The 20,451-nt window shown below is 34.5% G+C and overlaps 1 protein-coding gene across 1 annotated transcript; it reads left to right on the top strand.

Annotated features, from left to right (window-relative positions):
* Positions 1-3,460: 3,460 nt before the first annotated feature.
* Positions 3,461-5,149, top strand: LOC115993799 (1-aminocyclopropane-1-carboxylate oxidase homolog 6-like). Its single transcript, XM_031117772.1, has 2 exons — positions 3,461-4,368; positions 4,671-5,149. The coding sequence occupies exons 1-2, from the start codon at positions 3,511-3,513 to the stop codon at positions 4,920-4,922; spliced, it is 1,110 nt and encodes a 369-aa protein (XP_030973632.1). The 5' UTR covers positions 3,461-3,510; the 3' UTR covers positions 4,923-5,149.
* Positions 5,150-20,451: the final 15,302 nt, after the last annotated feature.

The raw sequence follows: 20,451 nt of genomic DNA, 5'->3' as shown, positions 1-20,451 counted from the left end.
GATTCCTGTAACTTATTTTGTATCTGTCATATTAAAATTACACAAAGTCACCAACCCTGTGGAGATATTCTTAATTTTGGGTGAAGAGAGTGCTTGTTTGTAGATTGATATTTCCTTTTGTTTGTTTGCATCCCATGGGTTAGGTCTCATCTCATGTCCCACTCCCATCAAAAGTTTTTTTTTTTCCCCCTTTTCTTTTCTAAGGACATCTTAAGAAAATATATAGATTGATTATTTATCGTAGTGCTTCTTCGGTTCTTTAGGTAAGACATGTCTTTTACTTTCCTTAGTCAAAAGAACAAATTTTGCAATGATTGTACAGTTAGCCGCACAATATTTATTATATTTTTTACAAGGATTACTTTTTGTTTTTGTGATTGCTGTAAAATTACCGTCATCAGTCATTATCTGGGTCTCACTTTCACCGGAATTTATCATGTGCCAATAACAACCATGCCAATAATGATAAATATATAATGCCAATAATGTAATATCCGGAAAAAAAAAAAAAAAAAGATTAAATCTGAGTTTGTTCAAGTAGTGAAAGATTCACTGCAAACTTGAAGCAAGAGTCTAAAAAAATCTAATTCTTTGTCAGATTTAAGTTTTATAAGAATTAAAAAAAAAAATTTATGTGAATATTTCGGCCAACATTGAGACTTTCTTTAGGCATGGCCGCATGAGTCTATTGACTCTATTCTGCGTAATTTTTCTTAAAGGAATAGTACGGGATTGATAGAGTTAAAAAAAGAAAGAAAGCGCTGGACGAAAAGAAGGAACACCAACTTCTTTATGATTTATTATTAATTGTTTATTGATTGGTAAAGGAAGAATAGCGTTTCCATAAAAGCTTGTGTCAGAGCTTGCTTTGTGTGATTTGTCCTCGTGCCTAAAGAAAGGTAGAGGCGGCAGTGGCAAATATATATATAAATATATATATATATATATATCCATAGAATAATCCCCTTGACAAAGCAACGGCCCAAAGCCAGCTTCGTTCTGATATTATTATTATTATTATTATTAGTTCATTGGTTTGGTAATTGAGGCGTACAAGGAAGTCAGCAACTGATTATGGAACATGGTCTAGTCTAGGCGATGCTTTTGACCTTATATGATAATATGTATCGTAGATTTTTTTTCAGAGGCAGTAGAGGATATATACAAGGATTTTTACTTTGTGATAATAAAGAGAAATTATTAGATATTTTTAGTAATAGTTCAGTTGGCCAATATTGTTATAAGTTATTTTTAAATTATTTGATTATTGAGTAAATGATACCTGTAAAATATTTTAGGTGATATCTAAGAATTTTAGAAGAAGTATTAGGGAGAAGTTCCTTAATCTTATCCTAATTGGTTTTATTTTGCATATTTTAACTACTGAAAATTATTTATAATTGTTCGAATTTTTATTTCTGTTGTAATATTGATTTCAAGTAAATGATTATTACAAATATATTTTAATACTGAGTATATGATTTTTATATACATGCTTGAATAAGATATATTTTTGTTAGAAACTATGATTTCATATATATGATTATGGACAATCTGACTATGAATTGATTCTGATACCCAGCTCAGTCACAGGAATATAGCATGACCATAGTCATAAGATTGTTAAGAATATGAATTATGTTTGCATATTTGAACTATTTTGAGTCCTTAAAACTACATATGTGATTTTGAAATGTTTGAGTATTTGAACTATTTTGAGTCATTAAAAACGTTTATGTATTTTTGGAATCTATTGTAAGTTATAACTTTTGATATATGGAAAACTAACTACTTTCTAAACTATCTATGATATATTTGTAAGATTAAAGTATGTGATCTATTTGCAACTTATTATTTTAAAACTATGAAACTTCTTTAGTTATTTTTGAAAACCTATAATATATTATAACTTTTGAAAACTCATATTACATCTTATTACTTTACAAATCTATTGCTTGATAGAACTTATTAGGATTTTGATTATTTATTGAGTTGTCAGCTCACCCCCTTTTTCCCCTTCAATTTCAGATTGTGAAGTATAGCAAGTTTTGAGAGTTTTGATGTTGTGTTGTGAGCAGGAAAAGAAGTTTAATGATTTTGGGATTTGATGGTCTTCTAATAGTTTTATATTTATTGGTCAATTGGCATTATGTACATGAGGTTTGGATTTTGTTCATATTAAATTATTGGAGATCTATTCAATTTTTGAGGATAAATTTTAGTTGTTAAGAAGGCTTTGCACACTTGTTTGGTGCTTACTTTATAAGCGTGTGACAGTTGTCATGTGCCTATCTTTATAATTGGGTTCGGGGCGTGACAAATAATGATAAAGAAAGAAATAAATAAAATTTTCAAAAAAAAAAATGATAAATAACGTTGTATGCTCAAGAGCATGGACATGATTTTTGTGATTAGGGCAAAATAACTTACTTAAATCTCACTTTTATCTTAGACCACTGATAATATTTTCATTGATTCTATTAAGGGATGTACTTAAAGTATTTTGTTAATTGATTATTTAAAGAAAGTGTTGATATTACTTTTATAAGAAACGTAAAAAATTATAATAATAAAAAATCAATTATTTTTTCTTTTTTCATAAAACTATTAAAAATATATTTCATAAACATAGGGTATCGATAGTTTTTCTCTATTTTAATTTTTTATAGTATATCGACAACGACCTTACACTACCACTTTCTCAACAAAACAAAAGAAAAAACTTTACACTACCAAGATATATTGACTGTCGACCACGTGCTTTTGAACTTTCTATATCCTGGATTAGATACAAAAAGTTTCAAAAAAAAAAAAAAATACCAATCAAACAAAAAAGAAAAATGTGGATGAGATTAAAAACAAACAAATATGTGAATGAGATTTATCCACTAAGATATACGAAAAGAAAAATTCCAAGATCAATCAATTCTACAACATTTTTCCTCTCCTATATAACGTGGCTAACTATAAGAGGTAAAAAAAAAGAGTGTAATGTGTTGATTTGAAAGTGATAAATAACAATTTACAAATTCCTAAAAAATAATATTAAGATAACAACTATTTAATAGTTGTCACGATTCATTATATGATAAGTTGTGAGTAGTAAATAAAAAGTAATATTAGACGTGAGTTTACACCTCCACTATTTAGAATTCATCATGTGAGGTGGCAAAAATTGTGAATACATTTTTGAGCATTTTAAATAATATTACACAATTTTTTACATATTTTTTTATCCATACATATATCAAAAACACCCAAACAACCGTTACTCAAACTCTTCCGCCTGCAAAATAACTCATACAAAAAAGGTAGGTGGACGATATTTTGAATGCATGTATTGAAAGTTCAGTCGGATTTCAACCAGACAAGGACAGTGATCTGTATTTGGACTATAATTGACAATTCTCCATAAACGACACCCCTCAACCACTATAAATTTCGGTGTCTGTATCCTTGCTCAATACACATTCATAAGACTCACTACAAACACTTCACTGAGCAAAAACCATGGCAGCTACTGATCAGATTGCCGCTACTCCCACCTATGACCTTGCGAAAGAGTTCAAGGAATTTGAAGAATCCAAGATGGGTGTCAAGGGCCTCGCTGAATCTGGCATTACCTCAATACCCAATATGTTCATTCACCCACCTGAGGTTCTCTCCACTCTCAAAAAACCCACCTCTCACACCAAAAAAGCCATACCTTTAATCGACCTTTCCAACTTGAACGTCCCCACCAAACGACAACAACTTGTGGAGCAAATCAGAGAAGCCACTTCCTCATGGGGCTTCTTCCAAGTCATCAACCATGGGGTACCTTTGTCAGTCCTAAACGAAATCATTGACGCAATCAAAGCCTTCCATGACCAACCCCACGAGGTCAAGGCCAAACTCTATAACCGTGACAACGATAAGCAAGGGGTTATGTACCAAAGCAACTATGACTTGTACCGAGCCAAAGTTGCAACCTGGCATGACTCGCTCACGATTTGGACGGCCCCAGAGGAAAAGCGTGGAAAGGAGGAGGATATTCCAGAGATTTGTAAGAAAGAGATGGCTGCGTGGGAATCGCATTCATCAAAGGTGGCTGAGATTTTGTTGGAGTTACTGTCAGAAGGGTTGGGTGCGGAGGCTGAGAGGTTTAAGAAGTTGGGGTTTTTTGATGCTAGGCTGCTTGTTGGACACTGCTATCCGTATTGTCCACAGCCAGATCTAACGGTGGGGCTAAAACCTCACACAGATTCAGGATTCACAGTGTTGTTGCAGAACCAAGTGGGAGGGTTGCAAGTGAAGCATTGTGATGAGTGGGTGGATGTAGAGCCTATCCCTGGAGCATTGACCATCAACATTGGCGACATCATTCAGGTATAACTATTTTCTTTTTCCTTATAAACTACCTTGGATTAGAGTATAAACTAGTTTTTAACCATTTTTTATCCTAGGTTCTGTGGATATCTAAAGTTAAAACAATCATGTGTTTATAATAAGAAAATTTTCTTCAAATCCCTTGATTTAAAATCCTCAAATTCAAATGTCAAAATTTTGTTCATTGGATACAATAAAAACACTTGCATCACTTGGTTTTTGTTTTGCGATGTTCTCTGCACATATGTTAAAAAGTTTTGTCATGGGGCTCACTAATTTTTTATTTAATTATTTTTTGACAGATAATTTCAAATGACAATTACGTAAGTGTGGAACATCGTGTTTTGGCTAAGGCATCTAAGGAGCCACGTATCTCAGCTGTGGCATTTTTCAACATGAACACTAATGCGGGTTTTGAACCATTACCAGAAATATTGTCATCCGATAAACCAGCTATTTACCGCAAATCCACGATGACAGAATTCCTTGAAAGTTTTTATAGTAAGGGATTGGATAGCAAGTACTTCCTTAAAAAAGTCAAGATTGTGAATTGAGAATGCTAAAAAATAGCAGTGACAATAAAGTCAATATGATGCATTTTGCTTATTTCCGTTACCTATGTGAGTGGAATGGAGTGACCCATTCCTTGCCTAAGAATGTACTTTGCTTAAGGCATAATAAATGAGGCAAACTATATGTACTTTGCTTCAAGCTAAATTGCTTCCTCACTCCAGATAGAATTCATGCTAATAGCCATTTAGGCTATATTTTGTTTCACAAATTTTTTTTCTTGAACCAATTTCAATATGAGGGTACCTGTTCCAAATAAGAAAGGTATAAGATGAACGTTTGCTATCCAATTATGGCTAAAAGCACCCAAAAATATAATGGGTTCCACTCTGTCTGGTTTTCACTATTTGGACCTCCAGGAGGACCGCAAGGCATTCCATATTGGTGATGACTAGGTCCAGCAGACATGGGAGGCTTTGCATTATTGATGGAATCATTAAGGCGGAAGAGCATAAAAAAGTGTGTTTAACCCATTAATAAAAAATAAAAAAACAAAGAATGGTGGCCATGGGCTGGGTATGGTAATGTTTAGTTCATGGTACAATTAGAGCTTGAATAATGGGTTTTTATTGGGTTTTTAGATTTGGGTAATCTTTGAATTGTAGCTAGATAGTAAGATTGTCATCCTAATTTTGACGGCTCTCACTAGTCACTATTATATAAGGGTAATTAACTAATTATTAGGTGTTTTTTGAATACGGTCATGTGTTCCACCTTTTATATTTATTGTAAACTCTACTACTTCAACTCTCAAGCAACCAAGGTTGAGTATTAAATCTAAACAGTAAATACTATATCAATACATAAACTCACACCGTAAAGGATCCATCAATATAATCTTCACTATATAAAAAAAACCACGCATTTAGATTTTTCAAAAAAAAAAAAAAAAAATTCCGTGTAAATGGAATAAAGATCATCTTTGTTTCTTCTCCATAACAAAGCCAAATCTCACTAAACAAGAAATCAAGTCACAAGTTTCTGTCAAAAGTTACTGAAATTGTGACTGGATTTCTTTCTCTTATCTTGAGATATTCTTCCGGGTATTAGGTAGAAATTAGAATATAGCTTAGAAGAAAATTTGGGATCAGAAGATACAAGATAGGCTAAAGAATATTCTCTGCAAATTGGTTTGGAAAATATTTCCACTCAAAAGCCTACTCAAGATTTCCAATTAAAAGCCTAATCTACATATTATGTGATGCAACCCGTGAGTCCTTAGAGAACCAAATACTTGAGTGCCCCGTTTGCTTGGTCCCTAGCTATCCCTGTGGCCCTTGAGACTTGAGGAGTAAAAGATAACGTCCGTGGAGAATTGGGTGAAGATGGTTATCAATCCAGATTCTAGAAGAGAGCCTCGGTGTACCTGATCAATAGGAAAGTAGGAACTTTGCAATCAGTATGCTACACTAAACTGGGACCTAATAATTTGGATGCCAATTTCGATGCAGCTCTGGGTGGCCAACAAAGCATGTGCTGCTATCATTATCTCAATCCGAACTGATGGCGCTGAAGCTAAGCTAAAGCAGCTCTGTTGGCTTACCAAAGAGCTGTGTCTTTTGGGCTCACAATATGTAATGATAGAGGGTGATGGTGTGAATGTCATTGAGTCTATTCAAAGTTCTATTTGAAAACCCAACTGGGCCATTGACTACGTAATTACAGACATTTGATCTCTTTTGTGTACTAGGAATTGCTGGCATGCCCAGCGTGTACCTAGACTCTGTAATTCCTTAGCCCACACTATTGCTAGAAATATGGGCTTTGTTTTGAAAACGCGAAGGAGCCATTTCTATCTCAGAAAAAGAAATTCTGGACCTTATGGTCTCCGAAGGATTAGCAGATGGAAACGAGTCCCTAGCTTGTTTTGTGTAATAAAACCCATGAGTATTCAGCCCAAAAAAAAAAGTAGAATAAGAATCTTAAGATAGTAACAACCCGAGGATGAGAGAGTAGGTATATGTTTTGCGATAGCGGAAGCTCTACTATAATTGTTGTTATTTGGGGTAAGTGGAATCTCATTCATACAAACAACAAAATAAAATATCCACACTAACACCAACCAAAATTTATTATGAATGATATGAATTACAACAACACTTAATCAAACATCACAACATTCGCAACTCACACAAACAATCCTCACTAACAAAAATGAAACCTCTCACAAACACAAACTAATTTACAATTCTTACACGCACAAATTCACAATCCCAAAACCCCAATACACCCAATTATTCTCTCATACTCACAAACAAACAAATTCTCTACACATAAGTATCTTTCAACCCAAAAAATTTACCAAATTATTATTCGAAGAAACCAACTCTATATTCTTCTAACAGACTTCTCCTCCCTACATATGAGAAGACTATTGAGTAAAAGTTATCAAACCTTTTGCAATAATGTCTATTTATAAGATGTCAAAGAAAATTAATTAAGAATTTGAGGCAAATTTTAACAATATTTCTATTTGAACCAATAACAATAGACTATATCAATAATGATGAATAATGTTATGTATCTAGAATTATGGACAGAATATTTTGTGAGTAGCGCAAAATCACTCGTACTTAGAGCATCAGCATTGGAAAATTCCAATGCTACTCTATTTTACCATTCTAAAAAGCCACTTTATTATTATACCATACCATTTTACAATACCTCCAGCATCCCAAAACTCTATTTTTATTAAAATATTATTTTTTACCCTTTCTTTATCATTTCTTTCCAACCGTTTTTCAGTCCCATTTTCCTGGGCTTTCCAACAGTCATTTTTATTCCTCTCTTTCTCTCTCAAACTCTAGCACCGATTCAACCCACAGAGCCACACACACACACCCATGATACACCGATCAACCTATCCAAACCCATCACCACACACACAAAGCCACACACACACAAACACAAACCATCAACAAAGCCACACACACACAAACACAAACCATCAAACCATCAACAGAGCCACACGCATTAACTATCAAACCAGTTGGAGCCAACAACGGCCACCGCACCCATCACCCAAGCCACCGATCAGAAACCCACGCCGTCGATTTGAAACCCAGGCCACCAATCAAAAAAATCATCACCGAAGCAAACCCATTCAAAAAAAAATCATCACCGTAGCAAACCCATTCAAAAAAAATCATCACCGGAGCAAACTCATTCAAAAAAAAAATCATCACCAAAGCCACCATCGAAGCTACCGATGATCAACCCAACCGATCCCAGCCCACCGATCCAAACTTAGCTCGCTGATCCACGTTGATCCAACCTCCAAAATCCAAAACCCAGGGGATGGCGATGAAGCTTCAGAGATGAGAAAGCAAATGGAGAAACAGAGAAGGAAGAGAGAGAAGAGAACAGAAATAATGAGAGAGATGAGAAACAGAGGAGAGAGAGGAGAGACAGAGGAGAGAGAGTCAAAGATAAAATATTGTTTATTTTTTACAATACTGTTACAGTGCAATTCTACATGTAGAATTGCACTATAGCAGTATTGTAAAAAAAATTGCAATTCTTGGGTATACAATTCACTGATGTAGATGGTTTTGGGGCTTAAAATGCCAAATTTCCCTTAGATTTGGCATTAGCATTCTCCAATGCTAAAAGCATCAGCAGTGAGGCTTGTATATGCCAAATGTTAGGAACATTTGACATTTAAGCCCCAAAACTGCTCAACAATGGGAAGGCCATATGCAATATGCCAAAATATATTTGAGATTTAGCTACAGTACCATCTCAAATGTAAGATGGTACTGTAGCTGAATGATATAAATTTTTTTTTTTTAATACTCTCACTTCTCTCTCCTCTCTCATTTATCCCGGTAAATTTCTCTCTCCTCTCTCATTTTTTCTCTTTCTTTTCTCTCTCTTTCTTTCTGCTTTCTTTTCTTCCTGCTCTCTCTTCTTCAACGGAATGGAGGCAACGGTGTGGAGGCTCGATTAGAAAGGTTGTGGTGGAGGCATGGAGGTCGTGGGTTTCCGACGTTTGGGTCGAATTTGGGTGGCGTTTGGGTGGTGTTTGGGCTGGCGTTTGGGTGGTGTTTGCCGTTTGCCGTTTGCCGTTTGGGTCGAAGATGATGATGATGATGACGGGTTTGGGATGAATCCAGACGGCAACGGGCGACCCTCTCTCTCTCGCCATCGCTGCCGATGAGAACAGATGGGTTTGGGTTTGGGTTTGGTGAGAACAGATGGGTTTGATTTTGGATTTTGGATTTTGGATTTTGATTTTGATTTTGATTTGGCTGGATTTGGCTGTGTTATGTTGCCGTTGGATTGTGTTTTTTTTTTTTTTTTTTGGTTCAGCTACTGGGGTTTGTGGTTGTGGCTAGTGGGCCGATGGTGGAGGTGGTGGAAGTAGTTGTGGCTGGTGGGCCGATGGTGGGGTGGGTGTCTATGGCTCCGTCGGAGTGGGTTTTGGGTTAGTGGGTGGCGGCGTGGGTTTGCTGCCTGGGTTTTTTTTTTTGGTGTTGACGGTAGATTATGGGTTGCTGCTAGTGGTGGCGGTGGCGGTGTCAGGTGTGTGTAGTGCGGCGGTGGTGGTGATTGTGGTTGTTGAACAAAAATAAAGAGAGAGAAAGAATAAATAATGTGTTTTATTGTAAATGATGGTAATTGTGGGATATATTATTTTATTGTGAAGAAATATTATTTTAATGAGTAGAATAGGAAAATAAAAGTTGGGATGTTGGGTGTATTGTAAAATGGTATGGTATAATTGATAAAGTAGCTTTTTGGAATAGTAAAATAAGATGAGATATGAGATCCGGATGTGGATGCTCTAATGCTCTTAGATCTCACTTTTACTAGCGTCCACCAGGACCACCACTACTTATTATATATCAATACAGGATGATGTCAACAATGATGTTAATGTTCTAGCCAAAAAAAACAATGACTTTAAATTTGTGTGAACAAGGATGGATTGAGACTTAACGCTGGCGAAGTCAGATGCATTGACAAGTGATCCAAGCAGAACCACAAATGAGCAAGTTGTAATAAAAGTTGTGGTCCTAGCATTACTCTAAAAAAATGCAATTTTCCTTTAATAAAAAAAATACTAATATATATACAAGTACTAATTTAGTAATTTTGTTCTATAAAATTTACACTTTGCCTCTTTAATAATATTAGTAATTCTTTTAAGAGTAATATTACAACCATAAACTTTTCTACAACATATTTATAAACTATTGAAGTAACAAATTCTTATTGATTCGTATATGGGCCCACCACTTACATCACTATTTTACTTACTAATACCACTCATTACTTCATCAATTTGTAAAAAAATTAGTATTTCTATCATCTTCCTCCTTTTAAAGGCCATTAAAAAAAAATATAGATCTAAAATCTAAAATAAAATATACTAGTCCAAAAATATTAACTCAACAACAAATATTACCAATAGCAAAACAAAAACAATTAACTCAAATCAACCAATTTTACTCAAAACAAACAACTCAGTCCTTTAAAAAAATTTAAACAATAGCAACAAAGCTAGGGGCCGAAGCCACCACATGCAACCAACAATAGATCCACCCCCTAATTCCCAGTCCTGATCGACTACATTTGAGTGCTTTTTATATTTTTGTATTTGTTATTGGATAAGAATTAAGATACAAATTAAAAGTTCATTAAAAAAAAAAGAGGTGGTGTTTATTTCACACCACTTATTGCAAACAAATATATAGGGTCCGTTTGGATTGAACTTATTGTTACCGAAATTGAAAATTGAAAATTGAAAACTGAAAACTGAAAATACTGTAGCAAAATAATTTTTTAATGTATGAATAGTACCGTAGGACCCATTTTTAATATTTTTTAGTGCATGAACAGTGCTGCTACAGTGATGAACAGTGACTGAACAGTGATTTTTGTCCTCTGCATAGTGAACCCATGTGAGGTTACTGTTCACGCGCAGAAAAAAAAAAAAAAAAACTGGAAAACGTAAAACTAGAAAACGTGGACGCAGGATTCAGTTGAATCCAAACGCTCACATAGTCATGATTCCAGTGCAAAAAGAGCGTGTATACACTTGTGTGCAATAAGTGATGTGTACTCGTATTTATGCTTAAAAAATCATATATATATATATATATATATATATAATTAATTAATTAAGAAAAAAACACATTAATGAGGTTTAATCCATTAAAAGATAATGTAGTGGGACGGCTTTCAATCCAGCACCAGATTTCAACCTATATTAGAACTATAATAATTCTCCATGGGTCGCGAAGCACATCTGTATGGAAAATTTTTAAGTATTATATATATATATATAAATGAAAATCCAAATAAGCATTCATTTAGCATTAGTAAACCATCTACAAAGATAAATACACAAAAGTATTATTTTTTAATATATTACAATGAAATTATTTATGATATATATATATATATATATATGAAAATCCAAATAAGCATTCATTTAGTATTAGTAAACCATCAACAAAGATAAATACACAAAATTATTATTTTTTAATATATTACAATGAAATTATTTATGAAAATGGAACTCGCCCTTTTTTTTTTTTAAAATCTTTGAAATCATCTATGATTGAATTCGTACTAATTGTCACATTGATGTCCCTTTCAATAAATAACATCATTACACATAATAGACAAACACTATGCTCACAAATGCTTAACAACTAACCAATAAATTTCAAAGTTGCAAATAATCTCTTTAATTATTTACCAAAAAAAACCTCTGTTGGGAAATTTAGACCTCGGTTGATAAAATTAACAAGTTTTAAACCCAAGTTGTTAATTAGATCTATTATGAATAATCCTTGTTCAAACAAACAAACATCAATATCTTGTCAATATCATGCATAGTGGAATAATAAATAAGACAAGATATGATAATCTAGGAAAACCAATGAAACAAACTAGTTTCACAATAAAAAAACCTAAGGGAAAACTTTCCCAAAATGTAATCCACTATAATAAAGAGAAGTTTCAGATCTAGTATAAAACTTTTGGCCCTAAACTCTACAATCCTAGTAGATGAACTTATAGCAGAAACTTTCTATCGCTTCAAAACCTCTGAACTCTTCAATATATGAATGCTCCACCCATAATCACAATCGGAACCTCCAATTAACTTCAAAAACCTCTTGAAAGTTTTCCTCACAGTAGCAAGTTTGTGGTAGTTGCTATGACTTGAGCTTCTTCACCAATGGAATCTTCAGATCTACTTTGAAACTCTTTGGTTTGGTGAAATAGAGAAAACTTGGTTACAAAACCCTAGCCGCATAAACAGAGTGTTTCTCTCTCTCTCTCTGAAAAGCCTTCTAGTAGATGGCTTATGATGTCCTTTAAATACCAGTTCAAACGGATCTCAATTCGGGTTTCAAACGAATAAGTTATGAGCTTTTTCGTGTTGTTGATTTTTGTTGATATGCAAAGCTCAATAGATCGAGCTACTATCGAGTTTATACTGAGAACAATCTCGATAGATCGAGCTGCTATTGAAGAAACAGTAAGTTTCAACTTCTATCGAGCTGCTATCAAGGTACATACTGAAAATGTATTTTTCTTGACCTTTCCTTGAAAAAACTTTATGTTTTCAACTTGGTCTTCAATTACAACTTTAAGACACATCAAAACTCAATAAAAGACACATAATTTGACACGGTTTGACAATATCGAAACACATGAACCTAACAACCTCTTTTGTAAAGACACTAACAGCCAAAAACACTATTAGATGCACAAAAGTGACAGAATAGCACATGGCCATGGGTGATGTGTTACAATGTTAGTCACAAGACTCACCACTATTATTTAAAAAAAAAAAAAAAAAATCCTTTTAGCTTTATTAAAGAGAGAAAGAGAAAGATGGAATCTGCCTCTCTCTTTCTCTCTTTTATTTTCGAATGTGGAGTGTGGATTGTGTGGAGCTCTCTCATCTTTGCCTCTCTTTCAATTATCAAATCTAAGTTAATCAACCAAGCACTAGTGATTCAGATATGAGAGGGATAAAATATTCTCATACAAAAAAGAAAAAGAAAAAGAAAGAAGAGATTAGATATAATTACCAAAAATTGGGCAATGTTGCAGTGGATTGGTGGTGGCGTTTGGTGTGGTGCTAGTTTGCTTTTGCTACATTGCTACCGCCTCTGAGAGAGAGTATCATTTTCTGTGCTTCAAGACTACTTAAATATTACATGCGATAACCTTGCTCAAAAAAATTGTGAAATATTTTTTTATATATAATTTGATAGTATAACAGAAATGGGACTCAAACCTGATTATCATGATAAAAGAGAGTACTGTACCACTGAGCTATAATAACTACTGGCTTTGGTTTGTGAAAAATATTATCCGAACATTACTCAAAAGATTTAATGACACAAACTTTCTCCTAATTTTCTCACAACTCATGTGACGTATGTATAATATAAAATAAATAAATAAAATTTAACATATTTTAATAAGGACAAAATTAACAAGACTAAAATTTGGCCAAAACTCCACCAAATTAACATGACTACAATAAAAATATATTAAGTAGAGTTGTGACCAAACTTTATCTGAATGATAAATGAATGATGTGAGAAAAATTGTTTCAAACAAAGTGTCACTATCGATTTTATATTAGTAAATTGATGTTTAAGTGACTGGTGTTTTGGCTTAATGGCGCCTCTCATCCTTATTTGGTGGCTAATAATTACAAATCCGCCAACTAACAGATTATTATTATAAAACTAATGAAGAGCAAAAGACCAAAGTCACCTTAAAGTTTCATATATATATATATATATTGTAGGTACTCAAGAATTCTTTGCCTTTGGCTTTGGGTTTTTTGGCTTGATTGCCTTGCCTTGCCTTTGGCTTGAATTCTTATGTCCCACATTGGAAAGATCTCTTTCCTCTTTCTACCTTATAAGGGATGAACCAATGGAGTTAGAGTACCATTAGTTTGGTGATCCTTTTATTGTAGGTACTCAAGAATTCTTTGCCTTTGGCTTTGGCTTTTTTGGCTTGATTGCCTTGCCTTGCCTTTGGCTTGAATTCTTTTGTCCCACATTGGAAAGATCTCTTTCCTCTTTCTACCTTATAAAGGATGAACCAATGGAGTTACCAAACTAATGGTACTCTAACTCCATTGGTTCATCCCTTATAAGGTAGAAAGAGGAAAGAGATCTTTTCAATGTGGGACAAAATAATTCAAGCCAAAGGTAAGGCAAGGCAATCAAACCAAAAAAGCCAAAGGCAAAGAATTCTTGAGTACCTACATATATATATATATATATATATATTTATATATATAAACTTGGGTGTATACCAAAATGGGGTACTAGACTATGTTTTATAAATGATTTAATAATAATAGTACTAATAATAATAATAATAATAATAATAATAAGAATCTTGTGTCACTCTATGTGTGCATCTATGTATAACTATCATAAGTTGCAACAATCATTAATTTATAAGAAATACTGCTCCTATAATCTATGCTTGTGCTTATTATATTTAAAGAGAGATTTTAATTTTAAATTTTAGTCTAAATGATTTGAATAATGTATGAAATGATATAATAGTTTTTTTTTAATGAAGAAATTGATTGATGGATTTGAAATAAGTGTAAGATATCATTTCAAATCCATGAAATTGCAAATAATTGTATTTATGCCAAATATATGTAGTTTCAATAATCTTTTGTTGTTCAATTTATTATAAGAAATTGTTATTTCTCAAAAAAAAAAAAAAATCATCAATCTCCTTAATTTATAATTCTCAAATTCAAACATCATTAGAAGGTTGTGTGTATATTATTTAATAAAAACACTTGCATCACTTGGTTTTTGTTGTATCATGTTCTTTGCACACACGTTAAAAAGTTTTCATGGTTCTCACTAATTTTGTAATTTTTTATTTGATTATCTTCTAACAAATAATCTCTAATGATAGTTACATAAATGTGGGGGGCCTTTTTGCACCTTTGGTCTAGGCTGCCTTTTGCTACACTGTGGCCCGAGTGTTTTGGGTAGGAGAGTCAAGACTAGTCCAATTGCAACTCAACTTGGTTCGCCTTATGCACAAACTATGCCCATTTTTTCTTGAAACTTTGGTCACATGCCCATGGCAGGTGAAGCTGCTATAAAAGAGTTATGGCAGACAAATACAATGGGACAATAATAAAGGCAACACACTTACTATTAGACGAAACGAAACTATTACAAAAGATTTATGGTAGATAAATATAATAAAACAATAATAAAAGAGATGTGCTTACTGCCAAGCCAAACAAATAAGAGATCCTAAATTAAAACAAGGAAAAGAACGATATAGGAACAATGAACACGTTATAAGTGAAATTACAAAGACAAGAAAGGGAATAATAACGATAAGTAATGAAATTAAGGAAGGAAAATGTTAGTCTACTGTGTTCAATTGTGTTACGGGACTAATACTAAGGAGGGAACTACTTCCTCAATGTGGGTAACCTCGTAGGAGGATCCTGCTATAAAAATTATCCACTTTGGCTTATGCCCGAACGAATCCTTTATCCTCAACAGAGGGTAGGCTTTTAGAGGGAGAGAATGAATTAGTCTATTGGTGCATGCATGCCATTTCACACTCTCTATTTCTCTTCCTGATTCTCTTTTTCTTTTCTTTTTTTTCCCTTTTTTTACTTTAGTCCTTTCCCCCTCGTTTCTTTCTTTCTTAGAGCTTCCTCGTGTAGTTTTATGGTGATGGTGGTGCTGTAATTCTCTCCTAGTGGTTGCTACTATTGCGATGCTGATACTGTGCACGGCGAGGGCCCTTTATATACTGTCTGTCGTGACTGGTTTTACCATTTTACCCTTTAACTACTTTTGTCTGGATTTGGATGTCCTTTCGACCACCTATTGGTTTGTTAGCTGTCTAGCTACCACCACTTACCTGTGCTGACTATGCCACTGCCCATTACTAGACAAAGAAAACTGTTTTGTTTGCTTGTTCATCGTGGCATTCTCTCTTGCTATCCATCATGGCAGACACCTAGTGGTTCTAGCTTATCATTCTATCTTTTGGGTGGCATGTCATCCCAGTAGGACATTTCCCCCAAAAGAGTTTAAGCGGGAACCTCAAAATAGGCTTACCCTTCTCCCTACAGCCAGACCATACCCTCTCTTACCTCTAACCCATGACCTACCACTCTTGTATTGGCTGGGTACAGGTTGGTGGTGCCTAGGCCTTGTGCGTACTTCAATTCCGTGTATGTCCAAAACTTGTTTGTTACTTATGCGTTTGCCGTGGACTGAAGGTTCGTATGTGCGTTTTGCTACTCATTCTTGACTTCTTATGGCGTGAAATGTTTTCTGATCCTCCCTTCTTTATGGCTTGCTTCCTCCAAGGGCTGGGCCTTTCTTGATTATGGGCTTTTCTCCCTTTTAGCCCACTGTTTGCTCCTCCCGTTGGCTTGCCAGTATTCCTACCATGTCATTATGTTATTCCTGCTGCGGCGCTATTTTATCCATGCTTGTTGGGCCTCTTTCGTATACTCTTTTCTCAATTGGTTACAATGACCCAGTATGGTCATTAGGTTCATACTCATGCTACTTCGGGCTTTCTTGACCCACTACATTGCTTGTGGGCTCCTTTGGCCCATTTCTTTCACCTTGGGCATCCTCAGCCCATTTGCTATCCTTGGGCATCTTTAGCCCATTTTCTAATTTTGCATTCCCATGGACTTTTATTAACTCTTTTGAGCTTCCCTGACCCAATTACCATATCCTTCATCCTTGGAGTTCATGGGCTTTCCACCAACCCCTTACTTTCTTAATTCATTACTTCGGGCTTGTTGTGGCCCATTCTTACTCTTCTACATCATATAATGCCCATGGGTTTACTACTTCTTTCTTTGAGCTCCTTTGGGCCCATTTGCTTTCCTTAAGACCCTTTTGTTTACTTTATGGGCCTATGACCCATTATTCCTGCAAATTGGGCTTAAATGGATTTTCTCTTAATCCTGCTAACTCTTTCCTGCCAATATTGCTTTGCTTCTTCATGCTGTTGGGCTTTTCCCAAAATGAGCATCAACAGTAAGCATAGAGCATCGTGTTTTGGCTTAGACATCTAAAAAGCCTCATATATCAGTAGTGGCATTTTTCAACGTGGGGACTCAAGCCAATTCGATCTAATTACTTTGAACCACTGCCAGAATTATTGTCACCTGGTAAACCAGTTCTTACCGCAAATTTACAGTGCCAGAATTCAATGAAAGTTTTTTCTACCAGGGATTGGATAGTGTAAGGTTGAATTTAATCAACCATCTTGTTGGCTTTATTCTGTGCCAAATTTGCTCGTATTTCAGCAATTAGTAACCCTGTATTTAGGTGGGCTTGTTGTAAGGGTAGTGAGTGAGATAGAGTGATTGAATGCTCAAGAGTGTGTAAGAAAACAGAGTCTCGCGGCTTGATCTCACGGGTTACTCGTGGCTACAAGTCGCCAGAAGTAGCACACGTGCCAAGCATGCCAGAAGTTGAAGCGTCATGCTAGCTGGAGCACTACAGGACAAAATAGGACAACTAACCGTTCTGTTATCGCGCGGCTGGATCTCGCGACTCAGTCAAGCTGCGAGTCCAAGCCGCGAGCCACCCCTGTTTTGAAAAACCTGACGTTTCACATTCTTTTCTCACCCCAGTATAAATACCCCTTATACCCACAAAAGAATGAGAGCTTCCAGAGAGAATTTTGAGAGAAACCTTAGAGTAAAACAAGATTGATTCATCTACAATCTTTACATAAGAGTCTCTTCAAATTCCTCAACTCTCTTCCTCTCCATTGTTAAACCCTTGAGAGGCATTTTACCAAAATATTTTCTCACCATATCCATTACTGTGAGATGGCTGTTTTGGTGTTCTGGGAAGCAGTTAGGAAGGAACCAATTTACATTGGTTGATGCTATGGTTAAGTAGTGGAATCCGAGAAGCTAGAAAAGAAATATGTTCGGTGCAACCTCGTTGGAGCAAGAAGCTTGGAGGGCTTAGGTGCATTGGGTAAATTAGGCTTGGAGGGTCTATTGCTGTCCATGTATCCCAACTACATTTTCTAGTGGATTACTTACTGCTTGGAGGGCGACGGAGAGGTTTTACGCTGAGGGCTTCGGTTTCCTCTTCGATAACACATCGCCTGTTGTCCTTATGTTTGCATCTTCCTTCTCTTTTTATCTTTGCCTTTTATTATCTGCTGTGGGTTGTGATTTTAATTTGGCTTAGATTGTTTTCCAATTCTGTTTTATAGCTTTTGTTTATTTTCTGCACACTAGTTGTTTGACATAAAACTTGAATTGGTTAATTTGTAAATTGGGGGTCTAAACGTTCAAGGGTGTTTTTACACTATTTGAACTTTCAGATAACAAGTCTTTCATAGAAAGTTAGACTGTGAAATAAGAATTCTAAGAGGACTGGTATACTCCATATGATATATGGAGCATATTTATGTACCTTTGTGAATGGAATGGAGTCACCCATATTCCTTGCTCAAGAATGTACTTTGCTTGAGGCATAATAAATGAGGCAAACTCAAGTGCCCTGCTTAAAGCTAAATTGTTTTCTATATAATTCATGCTAAATAATCTTTTAGGATATAATTTGTTTCACAATTTTTTTTCTAATCTTTTTTTCTCAAACCAAAATTTCAACTCGAGTCGTTCCTCTTCAAAATAAATAAGAAAACTACAAGTATCCATATTACAATCCATTTTTGTGTTTCTCTTCATTCCAAGCATCGGTTCTCAACTACTATTGCTGCCAACCGCCATAAGCCCCTCTTTGACTAGGACGAGGCAATAGGCATACCACTCCCATCATTAGCATATGGTGGGCCTCGGCCTTGCCAGTGGATTGCCATTTCTTCATTTTGTTGCTGATGCTGCCTTTTTTTTCTTTTTCTTTTTCCTTTTTGCGGAACTCGTGTGATGATTAATAGTTGGTCCGGCCATATGATTCAAAGATAAAATCATGGTTCAACATATTATAAGACTAACAACTAACAAGAGAGCTCTCACTTATGTTTGATAAGCAGAAAACAAATAGATTATGGAAATTTTTAAAGGAGTTCAAGCACAAAGGGAAATGTCTATGAAAGAACAAACAGAGATGACCAAAAATTATTTTCCTTTGGTGGCACAACACAAATGTTGTGTATATAAAATTAAAGGATGATTAGGTCTAGTCAAATACATTGAATCATGCAAGTTGTTTTTCAACTTATTGCTTCTCTTTCTCAAAAAAAATAAAAATAAAAATAAAAACTTCTTGTATCTCGGATATAAAAGGTTAAAAAAATAAATATTACAAAAAATATATATATTGATGAGTCCAGAAAAATCATTAAGGTCGTTCATTAATATTGACGATCTTGCATCATTAGTAGACCATTAAAGATAACCGCTCAACATATTCAATAACAACCATCAAAGGTCTTAAATTCTCATCAGGACAAAGAACGTTACAATCAAGATAATAATCACCATAATTTATGTACAACAACTACCTAAGTCACCTATAAAAGGGACAATTAGTCTCACTAACTAAGGTACGTCAAAAACTACTACAAAAACACTATCTATATACGAAAGATATGGGTTGATACTAACTTAAGCATCGGAGACTCTCCCACCGAGCACAACCCGATGATCTCTCCGATCAATCTCTCATTTATTTTGCAGGTCCTACAAGATCGTCTAATACTCCGGATTGGACGAGGGATCCAACTAACGATTTTGTTATCATCATATATATATATATATATATATATATCTCACCAGCCCTAGAACCCAATTCAAACCATCGAGCTACTATGAGAGCCTATGTTTTATATAATAATAAAATAAAAATAAAAAATAAAAAAACATGTTACATGTGGAACTTTTTGTATCTTTTATTAGATTGGATATAAAAAGTTAAAAACAATAAAGAGGAGATGAGGTTTAACATGTGATAGTTAAAGACTTGTTAATATATGGCAAGTTACTGGTGATTTTTATATTAGCACATATATAATATTACTTTTTGACTTATAACTAATAATTGATCACATTAATTAATGTCAAATATATTATATACCGACACCAACAAATTATTAACTGCAATTATATATGAATCATGCACGTTCTTTTTCAACCTTTTTTTCCATCCGATTAGATAAAAAATAAAATAAAAAAATTCATACAAAAAGTTACATATATAAAACAACATGTGGACGGGATTTAACAAGTGATAGGCGAAGACTTGTCAACATATTTATGGCAAGCTATCACCGATTTTCAATGAGGCAATTACTGTTTTTTACGTACTATTGACAATCTGTCATGTGAACGTCAACTTTTTATTTATTATTCTTTTCTTTTCTTTTTTTTTTTGGTTAAAAGGGATGAACGTTAGATTGCGGACACATATTTAAAACTGGATAAGTGTCCATATCTTACGGCTCAGTGGTCAGTGGGCACTAGAGAAGAGGGATATGCATTAACTGCACCCGGATTTCCACACTACAAGGACA

This window comes from Quercus lobata, chromosome 6 (genome assembly GCF_001633185.2).
Source record: "Quercus lobata isolate SW786 chromosome 6, ValleyOak3.0 Primary Assembly, whole genome shotgun sequence".
In the NCBI taxonomy this organism is placed as follows: domain Eukaryota; kingdom Viridiplantae; phylum Streptophyta; class Magnoliopsida; order Fagales; family Fagaceae; genus Quercus; species Quercus lobata.
This window is presented reverse-complemented; position numbering and strand designations above follow the sequence as displayed.

What these genes read in the sequence shown, in the direction of transcription:
- LOC115993799 (XM_031117772.1), top strand. Translation starts at nt 3,511, where the DNA reads ATGGCAGCTACTGATCAGATTGCCGCTACTCCCACCTATGACCTTGCG. An exon ending in ACATTGGCGACATCATTCAG is followed by an intron (nt 4,369 to 4,670) that starts GTATAACTATTT and finishes ATTTTTTGACAG; the next exon opens with ATAATTTCAAATGACAATTA.